Source organism: Zonotrichia albicollis, chromosome 2 (genome assembly GCF_047830755.1).
Source record: "Zonotrichia albicollis isolate bZonAlb1 chromosome 2, bZonAlb1.hap1, whole genome shotgun sequence".
Classification (NCBI taxonomy): domain Eukaryota; kingdom Metazoa; phylum Chordata; class Aves; order Passeriformes; family Passerellidae; genus Zonotrichia; species Zonotrichia albicollis.
In genome coordinates, this window is record NC_133820.1 from 43,966,728 (window position 1) to 43,992,629 (window position 25,902).

The 25,902-nt window shown below is 44.7% G+C and overlaps 1 protein-coding gene across 2 annotated transcripts in view; it reads right to left on the reverse strand.

The window, feature by feature from the left end:
- The window catches only part of NARS2 (asparaginyl-tRNA synthetase 2, mitochondrial), a 48,884-nt gene extending 37,068 nt beyond the window's left edge, over positions 1–11,816 (reverse strand). For both annotated transcript variants that reach the window (XM_005485816.4, XM_074535015.1), the window contains exons 1-5: positions 11,578–11,816; positions 8,220–8,329; positions 7,725–7,845; positions 6,915–7,055; positions 3,716–3,796 (exon numbers count right to left, since the gene is read on the reverse strand). In XM_005485816.4, the coding sequence (XP_005485873.2) occupies positions 3,716–3,796; positions 6,915–7,055; positions 7,725–7,845; positions 8,220–8,329; positions 11,578–11,700 (576 nt within the window). In that variant the 5' untranslated portion in view covers positions 11,701–11,816. The remainder of the gene's footprint in view (positions 1–3,715; positions 3,797–6,914; positions 7,056–7,724; positions 7,846–8,219; positions 8,330–11,577) is intronic.
- Positions 11,817–25,902: the final 14,086 nt, after the last annotated feature.

A 25,902-nucleotide genomic window follows, 5' to 3' on the forward strand; every position in this document is an offset into this window, starting at 1 on the left:
GACAGGGTAAAACTCCTTACACATAGAGAGTGGTCCCAGGAAGGAATATGGCCACAGGTAATAAAAACTACATGTGAGATCTTCTTTAAGGAGCTGTGAATGCATGATGCAGCTGTTATACTTTGAAACTCACTGCATACTGAGTTCCCTTAAAAGGCTGCAGCTGGGCAGCAGGGAAAGTGCCTGTGGAGACCCACACTGAACCAGCTGGAGTGTCCTGGGCCAGACAGGCTCTTACAGAGCACTGAGAAGCCTCCACCTTCTCCACATCAGATGAAAGCAGCCATACAAAGAAAATTTTCCAGGCAGCAAAGTGGAAAAGAGAGCAAGAGACTCAGAAAACAGGGAGTCTTCAACACTGCAGACAGAGTGGGAGGCTACTGAAAATAGCAGGGAAAGACATGCAGCTGGGTCACAAGGACAAAAGTATGGCAAATTTCTTAGGACGCAGCCACAGAAGGGGACTGGGTAAAGTTTCTTGCAACATAAAAAGCTGCTAAGAATTCTAGACTTCAGAAGAAACAAAAAAGAAAATTAACCAAAAAAACAAAAAAGCAAGGAAAGAATCTGTGCTGAGGTGTAGGTGCTAAAACTGCTGGTATAGGGGAATTATTTTCAGATTAAAATAGAAAAAGGGCCATCTGCCCCTGCTGATCTACATTCTCCCTATTTCTCATTACCTCATCCTCCTCTGGATGATACTAAAACACTGCTTTCAACAGTCAAACTTCTTCTAGTATTTTCAATATATTTACTTTATAGAAAGAAGCACAAACAAGATAGTTTCTCCCCTACATGCTCCCACTACAGGAAGACACTGTCAACAGTGCAGAAAGCCACAAAATGGTGTTGCTGATGTGGGTTAGGTTCTGTCTAGTAGTCTTCACACTTCTGTCAGTTTCTCCTCAAACCTACACTTTTCAGGTGGAAAAGTTTCCTCTGGAGTTGTTAGCATCTTGTGATTTATTTATTCTTTAAAATGTCCTCTGCTTACTGCACTCTTTTCACCATTACAGTACTTCATTTTAAAAACATTTAGTTGATTTGCCCAGCAGAGAGGGAATATGGATTCTCCCCCATCCCAAGTCCTAATATGAGACCCAAAGCTATGTACAGACTCATCAGTAAATCCAAAACCAAACAAAGATAATGAGGAAGCTGAACATATAAACAAACAAATCCTACAGGATTAAGAGTTTTGGGAATCAAAGACCACATTTCAAAAAGCCTTTTCATTCTAACTTCAGATACATTTTTCCCCATTTCTTCAACTCACATGTAAAAACATATTCATACTCTTTTCACTTTCCATCCTTTCAAAAGAATGCACAGGCCTGAGCAGCCATCAGATGTTAGTCAGAGGATTAAAATTGTGCTAGTAAGAGAAAACAGCTATTTAAAGGCAATAGTACATAGTGGGTACAAAAGCAGCCTCTACTTGGGTCCTAAAGGCTATGCAACTAAAGTCTTCAACTTACTTCACTTGCAGCAGATCAGCAAAACTGGTGAGACTATTAGTTCTACACACTGCCCAAGGAAGCTAAAAAAAAAAGAAACAAACCCAAAAGGCAGAAAAACTCCAACCTGTTAACAGCAGATGTACTGCAACTACTACAAATTCAGGAGTAATAGGACACCAATTCTGGCTGCAGCTAGAAGACGGGTCTTAAAACTTAAAGAACAGGATTTAAATATTTTTTGAAACTGAAGAATTTAATTTGAAGGTTGTTTTCATCAACTCCCATCACCAGAAATCTTAGCTCCTCCTCAAATACAAGTGGAACATGAATTTATATTCTCCCTTGTCCTGTTCAAACAGTGAATTAAAGGCTAGTTTAAAAAGTGACTGAATACAGCAGACAAGAATGTCTCGATAGTTGGTTTGGTTAAAAGCACATGAAGATTCTGGGCTTTGCTGCAAACACCATACCCTTATAATTATGTCTGACATCCTTCTGTGACTCCTATTTTGTGTCTGACAGCATCACATACATCACATCACATACAAGGCAGGCTCAATCTTCTCCATGTTTTCACTGTCAAAATATAGTATCAGTGCTCCAGTGGAGTGACGTGACCCGAGCACGATAGCAGGCAGCCTTAGAATTCTGCTAGCCAGGACCAGTTGTGAATAGGGCTTTGCAGAAACAAAACTAAGTCCTAAATTAAGCCAGACAGTGAAGCTGTAATCAAAGAAAAAAACCAGGAAATCAGGGAGAACTCCCCTCCTCCTAACAGCAAGTGGGTTTGTGAATTCCTTCCTTTATGGCACAGGCCATTTAATGGGGCCTGACTTGGCATTTAGTGCACACCTTTCAAGCACAGCTGTAGTTACATTTCTCCAAGACAGGTACTATTTGCACCTCAGCAATCCCACTGGAGAGGAGTAAAATATCCACCTTGAACCATGCATTTAGATAAGATCCAGTTTATACAAGTTTCAGGCTCACAGTTTAGCACCTCAATCAGCATTTGCATCAGGGCTGCTGTCACTACCAGCCACCTACGCTGCAGTCCTGCATCCTCTACAGCTTTCAAGTGGATACAATTTGTCCCGAAGATGCAAAACACTGTACAGCTGCAAACTACATAATGTTTCCATCATTAAGTGTCACTTGTTTTCACGTCTTAATTTGCATGCAACAGCCTGGAGTGAACCTTGGGTAGCATTAAGGCATCTCAATTAAACAGGAACAATTTAGTTTAGCTAATCAACACTATTGTCCCAGCAAGCAAAAAGCTGAGCCACATGTACTGGTCTGGAAGGGAATCACTCGTAGCACAGGTTAGACCTTGAGATCCTGGGGAACAAGCAGACAGAAGCTTTTTTTGTCACAAGGCTGTGCAGAGTGGAAGACACGATCTCACAAGTAACTGCTACCTCAACAAATTTTCTTTTGTTTACAGATGAATCACCAGCAAAGCTGGAGACAATACGTATACGAGGCAATGGATGCCGTTGTTTGAGACAGAAGACTGAATTTCAGATACAGAAGTATGACAGGCAGTGGGATTCTGTATGATTAATGACTGTGGGGTCAGGAATCATGAGAAATCTGTGGGGGAGATCTTAGTGGTTATGGCTGTGTTTCAGTTTCACAGGAGGTTCTGACCCATGATGTGAAGTACTCTTATAACAACAGATTGTGGCAGTAATTTGGGGTTTATGGAGAAACTTGACAATATTGGGGGAGAATTCCAACATACAACAGGAGCAGCTTGTAGGGAGAAACGTGTATGTACATGCTGGTGAAAAGGAGTTTCAGATACTGCTGACTTTTTTTTAAAGAATTATCTCATGATTAATTATATTCTTTGTTTCAAAGCTAAGAAATACTTGAGTGTAGTAGTCTGTCCTGAATGGCCCATCCCATCTCTTGGGCTCTTATGATCACATCATTCTGTTTACTAAGATGTTCCACCTCCCTCTGTTATTCTTTGTAAATTTTTCCACAGCACCAGGAATAGAACAACCTCATCAGTACAAAAGGTGCTGATTAATGCACAAAATAGCAATAAAATAAAAGATAATGTATCTGTTTAACTGTCTAAATTATTAGTTGAAACAAAGGATTTCTTTATTAAAAAAAAAATCACAGAAGTACATAAAAGGGTTTATGAAGATAAATATTTCCTCTAGCCTTTAATAACTCAAGAACTGCTTTGAGAAAAACAAAAAAACCAAACCAAACAAACTTTATGAAACCCAACTTACCTCAATTTGAAAGAGTTCCCCAGCACCTTCACAGTCATTGGATGTAATTATGGGGGTATGAATATGTACATATCCATTATCCTGGAACAGACAGAACAGCAAAGTTAACAGCTGTCACCCTGAAGGATGACATCAACCAGCACACATAACTAGGCCATTAGCCCCCAGCCAGGACAGCACATGGAGTCTTTTCGGCAGCTTCTGGAACAGAAGACAAACTAAATGATACCCTGATTTACACATCATTGTTTACTATCTGTGTGTTTTCCTCCAGGTTTCAAAACCAAAAGAGATTTATGTCATTACTATGAGTTTTTTTGCAATGGCCTATTTCCATACCATTCTCCTTTCTTTTCACTTCCTCCAGCATTTTTATAGTTTTGGGCAGTTTCAATCAAATTCGCCCCTAAGACCTCAACACTTTGTTTCTTTCAGCTTTTTGGAAGACAGTGGTAGGCAAGGACACGCTTTGTGTGCTGCCTTAAGAGAAGTGATCAAATGTGTTGGATGACAAAACTCATGTACTGGATGAAAGAGACCTTAAAGACACCCAACCACCCATAAAGTGTCAGTCCTACTTTGCACCTTCTAAGATACTGAAGTCAAACTGATTTTAAGAGACAGGGTATATATACCCTGGCTTGGTCGTGTTCTAGGTACCTGCAGAATTACACATTCATGTAATAGCTCATAAATCCAGCTGAGGCCTCTGAAACCAGTAAGGCTGAATGAAGAGAGCCCCTGTTCTCTGGATTTCTCTGCAGTGCAGCCATGGCTTTTAAATCAGCTGCAACCCAATATTCAGTGGATAGATACATCTTAGCTGCACAGCTTTTACCAGAATAATAGAATTCAGCCAGTCACATGAGAGGTCCTGGTCCTTATCACCAGCTTGTTAAGGGACTAGGAAGACAGAAGTAGTATTTACTGCCCACTCTAAAATTAATTTGGAACAAAAACCTCATATGGACATGCAATGCATTTTGTGGGAGCACAGTAACACAACCAAGAGGGAGCAAAGTCCCTGCAGCCAGCTCTAGGCTACCCTGGTTACAGGTGCAAGGACCTTGGCTCCTCACTGGGATCCAGTTACTGCACAGAAGGAAGTCTTGGATCCAGAGCTACTTGCTTTGCCTGGAGAAGGAAGTTTCAGTCTACTAGTACAAAATGCAGGCCTCTCACACAGTTCTCTGCATATTCAGGGCCCTGCTGGCGACATGGCCTCCCAGCTCCACATGAGATGTTTAAAAATGCCTAATTTCCTTATACAGTGGTAGCAGTTGCTGTAAAGAAGCACACTTCACATAGAAGATCCCTTACATGCTTTGGAAAGTAATGCAAACTGCACAGGTCTGAAATAAGAGAATCCCCATAAAACCTCTTGGATAATTCCCATTATAAAAGCTTCTAAAATAATTTGAGTTGCATTACTGGCTCTCACAAACCTGGAACTTAATGTACAGAATGGAATTTGCCATTCACAATGCAACTATCTTACAGTGCCTAGGAACAATGTTCCTATCCCACATGGACCACAATTCTCAGAAGATTTAAAAAGGGTATTTTAGCTTTCAACATCCAAACCAAAGGCACTTGGCACTAGTCATTCATTCCTGGAAATGAACAGGCTAAAACAGAGAGGTTTTTAAAGTTACAGAGAGTCTTGATAATTTTGTGTATTCAAACAGCTCCACTTATTTTCTTCCACCATTAAGTTCCTTACAGCTTTGCCCAGTGAAAATGGTCAAATTATACTTTGTAGCTACGGTATGTTCTGACATTGTCAAGTTGGAAATTGCAATATTCTTGGGATGATGCAAGTGGCAATTTTAAGACTTCCTTCCATTAGAGACAGAATAAAACCACAGACATTCCTGGTACTAGGAGAGTTCTCACACAAGCATTTATAAATATCAGGTCTGGGACCAAATCTTGCCTTGTTCCTTTAAAAATAACTTTAGCGTAGCTGCTGCTGCTAAATTGATGATAGAGTCTATTACAAAACAGAGTTCTGCTCTTGAGCACTGTAAACAGGAAGGTATGTCAGAGCCTGAGCAGGAGGGGGTTTGGAGAAGCAAAGCCTGAATAAGGCTGTTTTGTACCTCGGCTGCCGGCGGTGTCCAGGTTTGGAAGCACAAAGCGTTGCAGGCAATGCCATCTAGTGGCTCGACACCGGCACAGACTGATTCCCAACAGAGCTGGCTTCTGTCTTGGGAGCAGGCACAATCCTGAAACCAGCAGCTTTACCTGACACGGGACCCCCCACCCCACCCCAACAAAACCCACAAAACTCATTCAAACACCACGCAAATCCACACAGGCAGTTCTCAGAACAAGCAAACCTTCTTTGCCATTGCAGGCAACAAAGACCAGCAAACCTGGAACCAGAAATTCATCTGATCATTTCTAACCAGTTTCTTAGGCCACACTAATTATTACAGATGAATTTTGTCATTAGAATTATCTGAATGTGATTCTATTCTATCTAAAGCCAGCTTATCTAAACTAAAACATGCTTATTTCCAGGAACAGCTTTAAAGAAGGCTCAGGTGTGCTAAAGGACTTACTACCTTTCTTTTTCTAGTCACACATGTGACTAGAATCTATGTGACATCTGGCATCAGAGCCAATTCACTGCTCCCCTGCCTGCAAAAAGTCTGTGCTGTGCTCACAGCTTAAGAGTGACACATTAAGAAAACACAGGTGGCTCCCACCCATGAGCTTCAAATGCACCAGACCAGGAGTCTCATGTCAGCCAACAGCATCCACACAGACTTGTATTGCAGTAAGAGGCAAGAACTGAGAATAACATGAAGCTCTGAGTCAGTTGGTCTGTGTTCCTGCATCACAGGTTTTTCCATGTGGGTGGAGGTTTCTGTCCAAGGACCATAAGGTCACTGCAGAGGATGGGTTAAACACAATCACATTATGTTGTGTTCCACAGACCACACACTTGCAGGCAATTATACTGCAACTCTGTGAAAGGGATAAATAACAGGAAATGGGTGGAAAGACACTGACAGGCCAAAGATGCACTAACCAACATAACCAACTGCCTAAGCAACAGTCTGGCCAAGGTGCAGCCAGGCTCTGGCCTGGAAAGAAAACCACTGTCATGCTCCTTCCCTGCTAACCTGCTCCCATAGAGCCAGCCTGGGTGAAGTGTTCTACTCGAGAGGCTGGGTACAGAGGGGATTACCTGGAAGAAGGAGTGGATGCTGGCAGTGGCCTCACTGCGGATTCGCAGCAAGGCGCCCAGCGTGTTGTTCCTGCAGCGCAGGTGAGGGAACTGTCGGACGTACTCCAGCGGGTGCCTCTCCCTCATTTTCAGGGGAAATGACTGGAAACAACAAGGAAATCAAAGTAAGAGGATGAGAACTTGGGAGTCCATGCAGTTTTATTGCTATTCACAGAATGCCATCTCTCCCTACTAAAACTCAATCACCATTACAGAGCACAGAAGAACTAGATGCATTTGCCTATCCTCTCTGTTTATTTTGTGTATTTTACAATGCATACAGCAGAGCAAGATCCATGAACATGAGAGGAAGTATCAGCATTCTAAAAGACTCCATCTTTTGGATTTTGAGCCCCTCTGAAACCCAGCTGTTCACCTCACTGCTGCAACAGCAAGCTGGTTCTGAACGTGCCTGTGGCAGATATGGCTCTTCCAGCTGTACAACCTGGAGTGTCTTGCCAGCTCCACTGTTTCTCCAATTCATGGTAAGCCACCTACACAGGTAAGTGCTTCAGGGTGGAACAAAGGCATACTCCTAACTGTCAGCTTGTGCACATTTTCCATGGAGAAATGGCTCTGTCACAGGAAAGAGCTTTCATGGTGATCCAATGTTTCTCTTTTGATGCACCCTACAGACACTGCTGACAAATCAAAGTCTACAGGATCACTCAGACTTAAAAGAAAATACAGTTTCAAGCATGTTTTGTTGGATACTTGGCCCTTCAAGAACTGATTTCTAACAGTCCTACCCCTTCTGCTACAGTGACATACCCAAATATCACAAGGTCCCACCACATTAATGGTTTCAGCTTGCAGCTCCATGTTTTGCATCTTATGAGGACTTTTGACAAGCTTCCCTTGCACTTCCACTGCACTTCCAAAAGTCAGGTCTCTAAAAGACAAAGAAAAAACAACAGCTTAACTAGGTGCTGATACAACTACATTCAGAAGAGAGATTCCTGTTAATTTAGCTGGATTACTGAGGATCACAAGAGATGCTGTAGCCATAGAGCTTAACTGACGAAATGAAAAATTATTAAATGCAGAGGTGGGAATGGGAAGAGACTCACAAAGCTATAGAAGAATTTAGAACAAGGCAGGAATGTTGGATAAGCAAGGAAAACAGTGACAGGTTTTTATCAGAAGAGGCTCTTGGTGGAGACAAACGTGGCTGGCCAGTCCCTGGCACAGGGAAGGAGGCCTAAGCAGACCCCTCCAAGCACTGCTCAGCACATGTATTTCTCCAGTTATTTCAAATGGACCTACCTCTTTTCCAGGCTGGGATCAGCAACCACCTGGAGGCTTTCCAAAGAACTCCCATCATTTATGTGCAGGAACAAAACTTCCTTCTGGGATCGGATAGAGCGAACCCAGCCCTAGAGGTAAAAGAAAAAGAGATCTGTTATTTTTTGGCAGGAACGCTGTGTGCTCATGCTCTTCTTCCAGCTGAGCTGGACACACCACTTCAAGCCTACTTCATCTTCTTACTGAAATCAAAGCAACTGCTTCTTTAGAGGCAAAAAAATTAATGATAATAAAAAACCAAAAGAAAAAAGTTAACGTCAGTTTTTCTTTTGACTTCAAAGCAGAGAGAAACGAATCCTCAGGCAGAGACATCCTTCTGAGGCAGAGTCTCTTCCTGAGAACAGCAAGGATTAAAAAGATGTACCTGCACCTTTGAGGAGCTGAGAATACAGAAAGCAATGAAGTGCTCTGAAGATGTAAAGTGTTTTGGCAAAGTACATATTCCTATAGGTGATGTCGCTTCCAAACTCTTCTTACTAAAACAGGAGAGACCAGTAATGCACTATTCTTCATTACAATACACTCAAGACCGTTCTGATGGTTTCCAGTATCAGTTTTGTTGTTGCATCCTTGTAGTAAGGTTCTAATGTTTCAAATCTTCCAATCTGTTCACTACTGGTTTATGTGCCCTAAAATGCTGGACTGCTAAAACAATGTTGCATGTTGCAGCCAATAGATTCACATGAAAAACTACATATTCATGCAAAACAAAAATAAAAAATATTGCCTCGGATGTTTTTCCTTTCATCTCAAAAAACAAGACTGCTTCATTGAGCCCATGGAGAAAAAAAAAAGCTATTAAGAAAAAAATTTAGAAATACTTTGTTGAGTTTCATGAAAAGAATAAAACTAATGATACCCCAATTCTTTGTAACAGCAAAACAGGAAAACTGACCATGTACAGTGCAGGCCAAATGTCTTAATTTGAGTTTTTTAAAGACATATAAATTTTAATTACTTTTTCATGGGAAACATTAAGTCAGTTCCAAGGCAGCAAGCAATAGTAATAGCATGCAAAATGTAACTCCCATAGTTGCTCCTCAGCTCAGCAGAGCTGAGACAAAGCTGGCCTTCAAAGCAAAATTATCTGCTAGGGGCCTTGCAGATAAAATTCTAACAATATTGTAGAGAACTAAACCCAGTGCTGATTAAACAACCAAAATGCCTCTTTTCCAGACAGTCTCATCTTTTTCTTAACTGGAAGGGACCAAATAGTCCCAATGACTTCAAACTGGGCAAGTGCTTTAGGGATTTTTTACCAGGCAAACGAATGCAAATCCATCTACTTCTGTCACCCAGACAGAACAAACCAAGATTAAACAGCACCAGAAGTAAAGTGTGTTATAGTTTTAAGAACTACTACTAGCACAGGCAAAGCATTACACAGGCTTGTATAACATGCTTTCCATACTCTATGTAAGAACCACTGAAGATTTTAAAGACATGAATCTAGTGAGTCACAGGGTAAACCACCCAAAGGAAGAACTAATGCAAGAAACACCATCATCTGGGCATCCTCTTATTTGTATAGTGAAAGTAAAAGATATTTCCTACAGTAACATGCCTGAAGCTTTTGTGCTTATCCTCTGTATTCCAGGAACACACCACGTATGTTATACTGGATGCATGTTTAATGTATAATGGCAGGTATTTTTCTTCCCCACAAACACTCCTTAACAAAATACACCAAAAATGAGCAAAGAAACATTCTCAAGAGCTTTTTTTGCCACCTCGTCAAGCTGTTCTGGAATCTATTAAATAAGAGGAGTCTTGCATCCTGCAAAAGGAAGTAAAAGCATACCCACAGGCTTGTATTGGAGCAGCAGAGGCTGCAGCAGCAATGTTGTGACCACTTCACACCTACCAGAATCAATGTACAATAAAAGTGACAACCCTGACTCTACCAATTAGACTGCAGATTCCAACAACCTGGCCATTATAAGGTTGGATTTAAGCCAGACCAGATTCCTAGCCCATTTTAATACAAAACTCCCACATTTTGGTAGCAAAGGGGAAGAGCAAAGCAGCAATGGTCTGGAGGACAGGGAAGGTGGAGGAATGACAGTATTGCAAACTTTAGCATCGGTTTATTCTAGCCTGCATTATTCATCAAACTACATCCAAAAAGAACCAACACTGGATGAGCTTCTTCCTACCCTATTAGGATTAACCTATGTGTGAGCAGGAATACCAGCGTGCTACAAACTGGTTTTTGGGTCAGTAGAATCACAGAAAGGTTTGAACTGGAAGGGACCTTAAAGGTTATCCAGTTCTAACCCCACTGCCATGGGCAGGAACACTGTTCACTAGACCAGGTTGCTCCAACGCCCATCCTGGCCTTGGACGCTTCCAGGGATGGGGCAGCTACATCTTCTCTAGGCAACCTGTGCCAGTGCTTCAGCCCTCTACAGTGAGAAATTTCCTTCTTATAAATCTAAATGTATCCTCTTTCAGTTTCGTTTAAAACTGTTACCAAGTACCCCAGTCCTTTTCATATTCGTCCAGAAATACTGACAAGTGCATAGCCCTGCATGGAAGCAGGGACTCTGTGTGTGCAACGACCGCTCTGCCACTTGCAAACAGCACAAAAAAGGGGAACAATCCCATGCCAAGGAAAAGTGCCCCATAGCTAAAATGCCCATTAATTCTAGGCTATCTTGGTTCACAAGAGGAGCAAAATACAAACGTCAGGGGAAGTGTTACCGATGGTTCTACTAACACTGCTCTAAACCTGGAGGTACGTGGCACAAGACCTGTGAAAAAGTTTTAAAAACAACAGCACACAGGCAATGGCTCGCTCTCCGGAACAGATAAATCCAACGCAGCGGAGAGCACGTTAGCACAACCCAACACGGTGACAACGCTGCTCCGCACATGCCGAGAGCCCCCAAGGCTCCGCGGGCTGCGACAGCAGGGCGGGAGAACGCACACACGGAGCGGCTCGGCACAGCAGATCCGGGAGCTCAAAGCGCTCTGCAGGGCTCCCGCTTCCCTCGCTGAAGCACGGGCGTGGGCCGTGCCCCTCCAGGCCCTCCCCTTCGCTCGGGCTCCGGGCTGGGCCGGGCGCCCTGGGCACACACACCCGCACTCTGAGCGGCCCCGGGGGCACACACACCTGCACTCTGACCAGCCCCGGGGGGCACACACACCCGCACTCTGAGCGGCCCCGGGGGGCACACACACCCGCACTCTGAGCGGCCCCGGGGGGCACACACACCCGCACTCTGAGCGGCCCCGGGGGGCACACACACCCGCACTCTGAGCGGCCCCGGGGGGCACACACACCCGCACTCTGAGCGGCCCCGGGGGGCACACACACCTGCACTCTGACCGCCTCCGCCGGCTCCCGCGCCCCCAGCGCCTCGCGCACCCGCAGCCGCACAGCCCGCGGCAGGGAGGCGCAGCGGCGCAGGGCCCGCCACCCGCCCCGGGCGCACAGCATGGCGAGGCCCGGCGGGGCCGCTCCCCAGAGCCCAGCCCGAGCCCGGCGCCCGCTCCCGGTTCCCGCACGGGCCCACGTGAGCCCGCCTGCTCCCGCCGCCCCACGTGACCTCCCGCCGCCCCACGTGACCGCCTGCCAGCCAATGGCCGCCCAGACTGCCCCGGGTCAGCCAATCGGAACAGAATGCGCGACTCGGCCCACCATTTCCGCCTCCCGGCCGTAAGCGGCTCTGGGAAATGTAGTTCTTTCTATGGGATGGCGGCTCCTAGCGGGACACGTGGGAATGGCATCTCCGCGAGTGGGAGTAAGGATGCTCCGTGGCCACGAGAGGGATCCCGTGTTGGGACACAAGGGATCCCCGTGGCGGGGATACGGTATCCTACTGATCGTTGGGACAACCTCAGAGGCAGCGCGATCTGGAGGTGGCATGCGGTGCTTCTCGGCGGGCTTCAGCCACTCTCCCGTCCTTCTGGGCTTCTCCCAGGGAGCAGTGACTCTCTCATACTCCTCGACCTTCCTCACTGTGAAAAATACCTATTTTATGATTGGCTTTTCTCAAATATTGAAATGAATATTATATGTGTTGTGTTAGAAAGTAATGCTGTATTGATTCTCTTAAGTAATGTGTCTAATACAGTTTTAAGTTATAAAAAATGTTAAAATAGAAACTGTGCTATGTAGGATACCTTTTTTTAAAGAAAGGGCTTGCAGCGAGATAGCAGCCACAGGACACCTAAATCTTGCAGAGAAAAATAATTTATTGCTCCCTTATCAGAAGAAACTAACTTCTTCCTGCCTTGAAGGTGCTGTTAGGATTCAGAGGAAGAACTTGACACTGACCAGACAGAATCCTGTGTTTGAATGGAATTTATGCATCATGTATGAGATGTATGAATATGCAACAGGCTATTGTTTTTAAGGGTTAATCCTTTGTTAACAGGTGTCCTTTTTCAGGCTCGTGCTGTCCAGAAAAGGGTACCTGGACATCTGTAACTCTTTGTATCTATTGTGTAATATTGTCCTAATTCAAATTGTCCAAATTATTATTACTCTAATTGTATTATTATTTTTATAACCATTTTATTACTATAAAACTTTTAAAATTTTAAAAAACAAGTGATTAGCGTTTTTCACATTCACTTTTCCTGATAAGAGGCTCAGGACTTGGGTATGCTCTTCAAGCCTGGATGATGAATAAACCTTTTCTCCTGTTTCTTTTTGAGGCTTATGCCCCTCTGTCCTTCCAGGTGGTGTGGGTGGATGGTGAGGAGCAGCCATCAGGGTCTCTGGCCCTGCAGGAATGACTTGGCATTAGGGGTGGGCTTAAAATTGGCCATGACCCAGCAATGTGCTCTTGCAACCCAGAAAGCCAGTTATATCCTGGGCTGCATCCACAGCAGTGGGACCAGCAGGGTGAGGGAGGGGATTATTCCCCTGCTCCTGTGAGACCCCACCTGGAGTATCCAGCTCTGGGGACATCAGCACTGGAAACACACGGACCTGTTGGACTGAGTACAAAGGAGGCTACAAAGGTGGTCACAGAGCTGGAGCACCTTTGCTGTGGAGATGGGCTGAGGCAGCTGGGGCTGCTCAGCCTGGTGAGAAGAGGGCTTTTTCCTTACTGCAGCCTTCCAAACTTAAAGAGGGCTTGTAAGAAAGACAGAGAAACCTTTAGTGCAAAGATAGGGGAAGATGGTTTTTAAATGAAAGAGTGTTGATATAGATCGCACACGAGAAAGAAATCCTCTGCTGTGAAGGTGGTGAGGCTCTGGAAGAGGTTGCCCAGGTTGGCTGCCTCAACCTTAGAAGTGTTCAAAGCCAGGTTGAATGAGGCTTGATCAACTTGGTCTAATGGAGAGGTTCCCTGCCCATGGCAGGAATGTTGAAATTAAATGATATTAAAATGTCCCTTCCAACCCAAAACATTCTGTGATTTTCTGAAATGTGTAAAGCCTGTGCTGCTTCCCCATGCAGCCCGGCCTTTGCTGCTCTGCTTGCCTGATTCCTGCCTGTCCCTGTTCTGCAGCTTCCCTGCAGGAGGGCAGCAGCTGAACACTCCTGCTGTGCTTGTGGTCAGAGGTCGCCTCATTGCCGTGCTTTGATCATTGCAGCACGGAGGTCACACAAGAGAGCAGCAGTGGGATGCTCCAGGGCCAGGAGGTGCTGGGAGGCAGCTTTGGTAGTGACACTGCTTGCAGGGAGGCAAACCCTTTACCTTGCTGTAAAGTCCCAGGTAAGAAAGGAATTGCTGGCCAGAGTCTGCTTTTGGAAGAAACAAGCGGGGCTTGTGGAAAAGAGAGAGGAAAGCTTTTTTGACTTTGCCATGTGATTCTTTTTATCTGTGCATGAAAAGCTTCTTGTTCTCAAAGTCCAAAGCTGCTTGCCAGGGCCTTCCTTCACCTCTGCTTTTGCTCCAAGTATGCCAATGTCCCCACCCCCGGCTCAGTCCTGACCTGAGCTCTGCCCTGCCTGAAACACCATCCTGAGGAATTAGAGCTGCAGGGCAGGGCCACAGACATAACCAGCTGGATAAGAAAGACACTGAAAGGTAGGACAGGAGACCTCAGGGGTGGGGTGCAGGGAGGGAGGTACAGGGAGGGACAGAAGCACATCCTCAGGCAGCAAGGACAGCTTTGCCAGTATCTGACCTCTGAGCCACTGCATGGAATCGTGCAGACTGCCTGGACACACATGGGTTACTGCCTCAGTGCTGGATAGAAACACAGAGGCACACATGTCTTTGTACTCCTCAGTGAGCAAAATTAATTTTATTTTAATGCTAATCACCATCCCCTCCTGTAAGGGCCAGCACTGAGCTTTGCTGTGTGTTGGTACACTGCTGTGCTGTGGTTTCTTAGAGAATCTCAGTGCAGGAAGGGGCTGGTGCTGCTGCAGTGTCAGACAGAGATACAGGATGTGAATTGGTAGGAAATTAGGCCTCTGTCATTTAGGGAACTCCTGGCTTAATGTGAGAATTAAACATGTGTGTAATGACTGCTCAGTGCATGTTACATGTTCTCTGTGCCTGGTCACACATGGTGCATTCCTTACTGCTCTCAGCTATGCATTGTTTTCTCCTGTTCTGCCCTACTGCCCAGAATATTTTTTCCGGGGTTATTTGGCTCATTAAACCATCTTCAGGGCAAATAAACAATTAATGTAAGTAAGTATTAGAGGGTAGCACGAGTAACAATGTTTAAACACACCAGGAAAGTGGTAAGGTCCTTCCCCTCAGACCCATCTGCTCTAGGACCACCTGTGGGTAATTGGAGGCAAGGGCATAACACAGGAAAGTCTGGCCTCAAGTGTTTTTGGACCAGACTTGAACTTTTCTCATCCAGGTGAGTATCCTTCTCTACAAAACCCAAATGGTATCACTATACTTTTGGGGGAAGTGGAGGTGAGACTTAGTCAAATCTTCTGCTCCTGCTGTCATAAGGGGTGGGGCAGCCTCTTTGTCTGTAAATGGGGAATCTCAAGGGTAACAAAGAGAGAGATCACAGAGTCTGTGGGTCTTGCACAAGGGTGGAACAGAATGATAACACCTTAGCATCACTCCCTCTTCCACCTCTTGCAGTGGTGAGGGTCACCTGGCCTTCACCTGATAAACTATTCCCCCCATCTTCATGCCCCCAGGAATCCCTTAGCCACACATCTCATGGAATAGCTCATGGAAATCCCTTAGCCACACATCTCACAGCATAATCTCAGGGTTGTAGGCCTCAGTTCCCATAGCTGCCCATCTTCTTTTCACTGCTGGATGCTGTCCTCACTGGCCAGCAGTTTGGCACCATCAGAACCACAAACCATAGCCCCAGGGGTGACCCCAGATCTCAGGTTCTTCAAGTAGGTCCTTATGGATCGATGCAGTGCTGCAGCTAACTCCCAGCATTGTTCCTCTCTGGTACATAGACTGGGTGTTCTGGAGGTGTTTCAGGTGTTGGCAAAGACATGGCTGTGTATGAATGTATGTTTCATTTCTTGCCATGCAGAGCAGAGCCCTTCTAAAAGCTTTCCTGAGAGCACTGGTGCTCTTTGTGGATCAGAGTAGCAATGTCAGTCTGGGCTGGGAAGCAGGATGCCGGTCGCCAGGGTGTCTGCAGGGAGGGAGGTTTTAAAGGATGATGAAAAATAATGGTTCTTCTGTACTCATGTCTGGGTTTAGGAGACATGAAATGTTCCCAGTAGATGTTTCTGGTAGAAGCAGGATTTGTCTTCTAAGATGGTCCTTCACTGAGGGAAGAAAGAGAGAGGATTGAAAGTGAATGTGGCTGGGAGATGTGTAATGTGAGGTCATGTTAAAGGCAGTGCACTTGCAACAAAGGATGCAATGACAAATGGTTTGGGGGAGTAATATGCGTGATATCCATTTCTCCTGTGGCTAGGAGTGATTCCTGAGGAGCACTGGCCAGCACTCTTCATCTCTCTCTTTTTTAGCTGAACAGCAAAAATTTCTCCCATGGTAACAGAGCTGTGGGGCTACCCCAGATAGCAGGTTTGTTCTGCAACAAGGTTTTATCCTTCTGAAATGAAGATCAAGTGCTTCAAAAATGAGCAGGAGGAGATGGACAAAGTTGTGTTTGAGGACCAACTCCTAAAAGAAAGTTAATCTTTCCAGATCCTGGTCATTTTGGAAGTCACACTATCACCGTGGCCCAGGGTAAGTGGCTGGAAATGGGGAGATGAAAAGGTGTTGGGAAGGGCTGTTCCTAGCTTTATGGGGATGGCAGGAAATCAGAAGAGATACTTTGAGGGGAAGCAGTGTCTATGTTCAGGCCTTTACTCTCTGGACTGTTCTTTCAACAGAAACGTGCTCTGGATCTGCTGTGAGCAAAAAGGAGGCTGGAATATTGGGCTTTTTGCTGGCTTACTTCATGATGACACTATCAGAGGAAAAAGAAGTGAATTATTCATGAGCTAAGTAGAAACCCATTCTTAATGGGGCTGCAGAGAGATATTTTAAAGCCTGTAAAGCTTCACTAGAATTTAGATTTACCATGATAATTTCATTGGGTTCCCAGCATTCAAGTGGGTTTTGTATCGTCTAATCCAATATCTGTAGAAGCCAGTGATAGCTTTTAATTTATTTTAACTGATGTTAGATTGGGCTTTCACTGATGAGAAATCATTTCAGAACTATCATCAGTTGCTGAAAGGTCAACCCAGTTCTCTGACACAAAGTCCTAGGCTATGGTTTGTTATGAGTATTAAATTAGCTACTTATTCCCAAATGTCCCCACATTGCTTTGATGCAGACATATTTTGCAGACTCTGGAAGCAGACACATTCATACTTATTTTTAGAAGGATTAAATACCTTTCTTTGTAACTGCACAGGGGAAAAAAAGAGAGATATTATCTTCCAAAAAGCTTTATTCTTATTCTCAAAATGCAGGTTTGCTGAGTAACAGTAGCTTATCCCAGCGTTTGCTTTCTGCTTTCTATTAATTTATAATTACTAGAATCACAAACAAGTACTGGGTGAGTCATTGTTTAGGGATATTTTTCCTGGTGCAATGAGGAGTATCCCTAAGCTTAATCCTGTACTGTGAGGTTTTTTTCCTTAGCAAACTCCCTTAAGAAAGCCACATCTAATGTAGCCCTTTGCCCCTATTAATTCTCAGCCTATGGATTTAGGTCTCCAGCACCAGGAGAACCTGAATTCCCTGCCCACTACCACAGCTGTTAATAACTGGGGAAAAAAAAGACTTGGTGCAAAAAAAGTTGTAACCCCTTTTGTTGGACCCAAACATCAGTTTCCCTGAGAACTATGATGAAAACAGCATACTCCATGTGAGACATAGCAGAGATCCAGTCTGAATTAGGTGAAGTGTCCAGGAGAGGTGAAAAGTCTGTGAGGCCAAAGCTGAAGAAAAACTCGCATGCCGAGACAGCAAGGAGACAGAGAAAGAAAAACCAGAAAAGACCACGAGGTCAATTTGCCCCCAACCTAGGAATTCCTTTGATGAAGAAGAACTGGCAGTAAATGTCACGCGGAATGAATATGTATGAACCTATTGTGAAACTGTATGCATATGCATTTGGAAGAGGGATAAAAGGAGACCTGAGATCTTCAGGGGTACGCATGCCTTTTGAGGAGAATTTTCTCCGCATGCGTCTGGCGCCATAAATAAACATACCGAGCTTTACAACTTTTATAAAGTTGTGAGGTTTCTTCTTTTCTCCGCAAAACACATGTGTGTCAGTTTTCCAGCCTGCCCATAGCCTGAGCTCATTGCACCTGTGTAGTTCAGAGCCCTGCATTATCCAAGTGATAAATGCTTCGGGTAAGTCTCCAAGGTGATTTCAGAAACTGGATTCTTCTGCCATAAATAAATCCTTTATGGGAACAGCCCAGTGCTGCCAAGGGCTCTCTGAAGGTCAGCTGACCCCATGGACCTTAGCAGCTTTGTGCTGTGGAGTAGCATGGATGTTTGGGATGAACATGTACATCACAGGCTAATCATTCAGTGCTGTGAATATGGGAGACTGCTAACAGGAGCCTGGAGGAGCCTTTCCTGTCCCTCAGCTTAACTGGCAATGCTCCAAAGCTTGTATGAGAAGTTCCTCCACCCACTCCTGCTCCTTCTTTTTGCAGGGCTGCCCTGCTTTCCTACGACATCCACACAGGAAGTTGACCACACAGGAAGTTGACATGGAAAAGGACACTCTGCTGGGTGATTAAGTCCACAGAAACCTCTGAATCTGTGTGTGTCTCTTGGATTTAAAAGAATCTGTTGCTCCCTGGTTTTTTCCCAACACTGTTCCTTTCCTAATAACTGTGGTCCATGTTAGCAGGGCACTGCCTCATCCCCTCTCAGAAGAACTGTGAATTTGCAAATTGGCAGACTTGCAGATTCAAGGGTAGTTTCAGGGACTGATGCTGGGCCACTGAGGCTTGGATGGAGACTACTCCTGCATTAAGCAGCAAGAGGAAGGCTGCAGCTTCCCAGCCCTGCACCTACGTGGAGAGAGAGAAGGGGGAAGTACACAGTAGCACTTCCAAGGAATGTTTTGTATTTTGAAAGATTTATCTGAGGGTCTGAAAGGATTTAATAACTGTGAACTAATTAAGCGTACTAATTAACCCAGTGTTTAATCTCAACTCTTCGTTAGCTTTCTGTGCTACTGAAGCAGAGATGTAGTCCCATATATCATGACATGCAGTCATTTTGCTTAATTGTGGTTTCTCTGCACATGGTGCAGGCACTGAGCCGCTGAGGTGATGAGAGGAACACGAAAGCCCACGTACAGGAGAAAATTAGAGGGGCGAAGCAGCTCTGTGTGACTAACAACCTTGAGATTATTTCCATGAAGAGGATATTGACAGCCTAATTTGTTTCCCCTCCCCATTATCTCTGGTTTATTCTCATTGATGCTGCTGTTTTGCTAAGAGAGGTGGAAGCAATCCGCTTCTGAGCACATGATGACAAAATGTCCATGTTATTCCTTTGTCCCATCCTTGTCACTATGGCTCCAAGCTGCTCTGCTGCAACCAGGAGGAGGACGCTGCTCGCTTTCCCCCTTCATGATACTTCCCCATGGGCTTGCCTTTCCATGGGGGTTTATACTGATATTACTGGTACTATTTTTGTGTGGAACCCACAGAGCTAACTCTCAGATCTCCATGAGCTGTTTCCTCAGTGCCACAGAAGAAGGGACATCTGAAATGAATGCCCAGCTCAATCCAGAAATAGATCAGGACCAATGTGACTTTCCTGTATCCAGGGCTAAGTAATTGTCCTGGTTCTGGAGATGTGGGAGACCCTGCAGCAGGTGAATGTGGTGGAACCAGGAGACGGTGTGCTCCACAGCAGAAACAGAGACAGAGGATTTAGAAGATTGAAAATACTCATACGAACGAAGGCCATCATCCCAAGGCATGAGGGCATCATCCCAAGATTCTCTCCTTGTGGATGCGGTCTTTAGCTGGGGACATCTGAAATCCTATCATTGCTTCTTCTCACAGCTAGCCTGAAAACTATGCCTGGGAAGATATCATGAACCCCAGACTGCCCAATCAAGGGCAGAATAATTGCCCCAACAGCACTCTTTGAACCAGCAGCTTGAGTTTGTACTCAGCTGTAACTCCATCTCCACACTGTTTACTTATTACTACTCACTGTTTACTTATTATTACACACTGTTTACTTATTATTACTACTTATTACTACTCACTCATCCATAAACGTGGGATGGAGGTGAGCTTCTTTCAGGTCCACAACCTCAGCTTGTAGTCATGATTCCTTTAGGAGCTACTCACTTAAAATTGTCTGGAAATGAGTCTGTGTGAGCAAAGGGTCATTAAATTAGCTGAGAAAACAGGCTGCAGTGGGGGAATGCAGAAGTCACCTTCCTTGGAAATTACCAAGGGAGAGCTAGGCACAAATCTGTATTGAGGGTGTCTTAGGAGAATGAATCAGACCTGCCAGGATATGGGGAGAGGGGGAGATGACCCACTGGGGACTTTTTTTCTGAACAGAACAAGCAAATGATTTTACGAGACCGACAATCCCCCAGTGTCTCCTTGTGCAGCCCTATGCAGCCAGCGGAGGAAATTGGTAACTGTACCCAGCAAGCCTGTTTTTAATTAACAAATAATTATCTACAAATTGCTGTAATTATTGCCTTGGATTCCAGAGGACAGGGACGTTAGTGCGAGATGAGCACAGTTTCCTTGCGAGTGAAATATTTTCCCTGCCTTATCTACAGAGCCCTGCTGCTGTGAGGTTTGGGGACTTGGCGGTGCTTTCCTTTGGAGAAAGTGATAAAACATCTTGGGCTGGCTGGAAAAGGAAACACGGTGGAAAAGGCACCAAAGGAAGGGCAGTTTCTTACATTTATCAGGTTGTCTGTCCTCATGCTGGAGTGTTTGGGGGATGCCAATTAAGACATAAACCTCATCAATGAGTGCCAGGAGAAGGGTTCTTGCATATTCGTGAGACAACAGAGCAAAACGAGCATCCTGATTTGCGATCTTTCAATGAGAAAAGGATAAATCCAGCTTTGGAAAAAGATGATTAGTATTAATCCAGATCAAATGGAAGGTATGGTGTTTCCCTGAGCCTTCAGCACTGAAGGATGCTGGCCTGGACAGGGTGCATCAGTGGCCATGACCACCTTGATCGCTTTTTGTCGGGAGGGCACACAGAGCACTTCTACCTCTTTTTCTTCAGGCTCTGCTGCCAAACCTCATGGTAGATATCCACAGCAACCACTTTTTCACAGTTACAAAGAAACTCTCCCATGGCAGCCTAAGTACTAAACACAGAGATGTTTATTGGCCTGCAGGGCTTACACCCTCTCAACAAGTCTAACAGGGAAAATCCACTCCAGCTTGCAGAAGAGGCACTGAGAGATAGCAGTATATCCTGGCTGGATGAGCACAACCGGCTGAAGATTTCCTGAGCCCAGACTTCAGCCCTGCTAGGTGTGTTTAATCTCTGAATTCTGATGCTTTATTCTGTCACTTCTAACTGAATCCCCTCAATGATGCCACTCACTGCCAGGGTTTCCATGACAGCCTCCACTTCAAGAAAACAGGGTGCTTTTTATTATTCATCCATGGCATGTACCTTATGCTGCTGTGAAATGTTGCCTTTGTTTTTGCTGCTGTGTACTATGTTTTTTCCACGCAGATACTTACCATTTGGGGTAGGGGGACCCTGCAGCACCTTCCAAGGTGATGTGCATTGCCAACTCTTTTCAACATCCCTTTGGTGGTAAGAAAACCCCATTTCAGTGAAAAGATGTGTTTCTGTGCTGGAGAGGAAGGAAAAAGAACAGGGCAAGCTGAGACCTTGGCCCTGCCCTCACCCTCACCTTGCTTCTACCACTGGGATAGCATAAAAGCCCTTAATCCTGCTCAGAAATGTCTCATTTTCTCCGAAAAGACAGAAATGGCAGCTGATTTTCTTCTTTATGGGCTTGCAGGAGGAATTACTTTGTATGCATGAACCTGCATCCCTCCTGATGCCCAGTATGGTCTCCAGTGTTGCCTGGTCTCAAGGAGCTTCATGCTCTTCAGATCCCCTGAGGTTTAAGCTCCTGGCATGAGCTCATCCTTTCAGAGCTCACATTGGGACCTCATCTGGCACAGAAAGGCATTTCTCAATCATTTCAGGGCTTCTTGTCAAGCTTTCCTTGCTGATCGTGTGAGTGAAAAATTGCTCGCTGTGAGAGCTGGGTCTCTGCCCTTAGCGTGGTGCCCTAAATGCTGAGACCTTGTTGAGAATCAGTAACGCTCCTGCCTTGTTCAAGGCATGGCTGTGGCTCAAATATGTGGCTCTAACAGGAAAACAAAGAAAAATACACCATGTTTTGGTGTTAGAATCAAGTGGTTTTTTGTTCTTTTTTTTTCTTAGTATCTATTCTCTCCCATGCACTATGGCCTTTAAATAAATGGTTCCTAATAAATGAAAATAGTTCATGGACAAAGAAGCTGTCATGAGGAATGATTGATTGTATTTAATATTTTATTTTCAAGATTTGAAAGAAAAACTCTGAAATATCCTTTGGCAGGTCTGTGAACCTAATGGAGTGATTCACAGAGATACAGAAGGAGCAGAGGGCTTGTTACCAGCAGAGTGGGATAGTATTGGTTGTGTTTCCTTCACACTTTTGCAACATGGCTGAAAAATACTGTGAGGAAAAGGCAAAATTCAGGTTCAGTTGTTTCAGGCCTGCTGACAGGAGAAAAAACAGGGTTTTCTAACGACTGTATATCCATAATATTTAAAAACAGAGAGAGAAAATCAGCTCTTTGGTGAAACATGAATTTTCTTTTAAATTGGAGTGTCTGTAGGCTATTGTGCCCAGCATCACTGTGGTGTTCTGTACCAGCCAACTTTAATGCCTTTGGAATGTTCCCACAGGAAACCAGTATCCTGTTGTTTTACTGGGCTGCGCTGGTGAAACAACTTGTCCTAAATCACACAAAAGGTCAAGGTCACACATGGGATTTGAACTCTGACCTTCTGATGTCTCCTTCTGTGTATGCACCATCAGCTCTTGTTTTTCTCATGCCTCATTTCACTCCAGATAGTTTCTCCTGCCTTCAATCTCTCCCAGCTGCCGATGATGCTCCTTGCTGCCTCCAGCATATCCCCACAGGAGATATGTCCCCATGCAGGACATTTTTCTGAAAGACTGGAGAAACTCATCACCATGTGTGAAGAGACCTGGTCATGGTCTCTTCTCTAAGTCAGTTGCTTTGTGGGCTAGCTAGTTGGAGCTTCCCCCCCTGCAAAATCAACAAAAATGAGTATAGGAACAACAAGGTTTCAGGAGAGGTTCTGACCTGTTCTCCAGGTGAAAGTCACCTCCCAGTTAAGGGACAGCAGTGATCTTGCTTAACTCTAGAGCCTGCCATGCAGGTGTCTGCATTGGAGATGTTCCCACTGCATTCACAGCTATTGGTGACAAATAAGCTCCGCTAGGGACCAAGATGCCCCATCCTGAACTAGACATCTAAAATAGTCTAGGTGCATGCCTCATCCTGAACTAGACATCTAAAGCAGCCTAGGTGCATGCCACAGGAGTGGCTGTGATGGCACCCTCAGGTGGTGAAGCCTCTGTGGTTGGATGTACCCATTAGAGCTTTTTGGCTGCAGGCGATCCTTGAGGAGTTAGATCCACCCTGGAATGCGAGGGAGAGATTTTAAAAATATCTCTAGTGGCTTTGCATGTACAGGTGAGACCTCACTGCTGATAGAAAGTTTCAGGTGTTCAAAATGCCCAGTTTTTTTTCTCCCAAGGCACGACTTGCACGGGCAGCTCTTTCACCTCGATTTTCCTTCTTTTTCGGTTACTTCTTCCCTTTTGTCACTAGATGACAGCAGAGGACACACATCAAGGACTGCTCTGAATCCAGGGCAGGCACCACTTCTGTACCAGGCAGTTCATGGCTGGGTGCCCCAAGGCACCCACTTTTAATAACTCTTTACCTACTTATTTATCTGGAAGATTATGTACAAATGCTGTATTAAGTCAAATCTTAGGCTTTTTGTGTGGAGCTACTTGAGTGCGTTTTCATGCTTCATCACTTCCATCATCCCCATCCTATTTTTAAGACTTTTTCTCTCACATTTACTTGATGCCTTTTGTTTTGTACTCGGCTTGTGCTCTCCAAATCCATTTTATTTAATCCAACAGGAGCCCTTACAGATATAAGCAACTGAAGCACACTCCAACAACTTGCTTCTGTTCAACACTGTCAGACATAGAGCTGAGCTCCCAAGAGATAGGTGGTTCCTGAATGGAGGATTTCTCTGATAACTGGAAATTGGCACCTAAATATGAGCATAAATACTTTAGATAGGATGGATGAATGCATGGATGGATGGATGGATGGGTTTTAGAATGCAAAGTAATTACTTGGTGGAATATGGGTCAGATAACTGACATAGTTAGCTAAAGGGTGAAATGGATGATTAAAAAAAATTACTTAATTATAAATAATTCTGTTATCAGGAATACCCTTACCAGATAACAAGAAAGAAAAGGTATGGATTTTTGACACACGAGTCAACCAAATAGGTGACTTCTGTACCTGGGGTGCTCTGAAAGAGGCTGATTCAGTCTCTGGTCCAGCAGAGAGCTCTGTGTGAGCACATGGGCCTTGTCTGATGATTAACTGAACCAGGTCTCTGATCTGTACAAAGGTATTCTGTGGGGAAGGTATGATCTATGTTCCTAGGAAAGGCCAGGACACTTTAGGAGACATTCGGGTTGATTTATTCATAGTTTCATAGGAGATTCTGCAACAATATTTCACAAGGAGGATTTTCATTACAAAATTCTCAAACCTACACCCCCAACAGCAATCTTCAGTGCCTGCAGCTTTTGGGCATGGTCCAGGATTTTGTTCTTGTCAAAACAAGAGCAGAGGAGATACCGAGACCATTTGAATCTTTCAGATATTGCAAAATTAGAAAATGCATCTCAAGCTTCTTGTCAGTGACTAAAGCTCACACATTGATTCTTACAGAGGTTGTTGCTGTTGCCTGTTTTACCTGCAGTGTAATTTATAATCTCAAAGGCAATGATAACCTGCAGATCCTGGGAGTCCTTCATAAGCAGTCCTGTGCCCTGTGCTCCTGTTGGCTTGAACCATGCAGGATCACAGTCCTAAGGAGCTGTTGTAGTGCATCCTGATGGAAAAACTAAAACAGCCAGCATTTTCATTTCTCTCCCACAGCTGGACGAAGGACAGAAGAGGATATTGTTTCTTTGGTGTCATGCTCTAATTGTTCCTCGTAGATGGAACTTTTTAGGGAATGAGGCTTCCCAGTTCATTGTAATTGAGAGGAGGGCAGGAGAGGAGGGGGAGAGTGGGGAGAGGGACAGCATGGGCAATTGGAGAAAGATATTTAAGCTTCTGCAGCTGCAGGTGAAATATTCATAAACAATAATGTAAATACCTCATTTCCAATGATGTCACTGATGTCAAATGCTTCATCCACACATTTGGGAGCTGCCCTGTCCCCAGGCTCAGGTGGTGGCTGATGGGTCACCGGGAGAGTCTGACTGTGTTTGGGAGCATGTCCATCACAAGCAGAGGACCTTGAACATCACCTGACATGTCCCAGAGCATGAAGCAGTTCCTATCTGAACCAGTTAGGATCTGTCCATCTGTTTCATGTCCTGTTTTAAAAACTGTGAATCAAGGTAAAATCCAGCCTGGAGGTGACAAGTATCTAGGTCATCCTGGCCATGGCCACAGCTGGCAGGGTGGAGAAGGGAGGGGAGAAGGGTGGCACGTACTGATGAATGAGAGCTGAAAGCAGCCCTTTAGAGACACTAGTACAGACTGAATGTTATAGATCAGCTACTAATGACCTAAAACATTCACCTTGAGGTTCAAAGGATGACTTCTAAGCCTTGTTACTGCAGTTTTGGGACTAAAAGGGGTCCTGAAAAGGCCCTACAGGCTGAGCCTTAGGAGAAACAGCCTGCAGTTAGTCAGCTACGTGTCTGTGGTACCAATTCAGCTTTTAAATCTGTAAGCATCTGCCCCAGCAGTGATTTGATTTTATGCAACGAGTCTCATGCTACTGTATTGCTAAGCATGTCACTAAATCCTTGCACATCAAAGGAACAAGTAAATCAAGCAAAACTGCATAAGCCACTCTACATTCAGTTTTGGCAAAGGGTGCTTAGACAACCCTGGAGGCTGCAGTCCTCTAGCTAACAGCAAAACTCA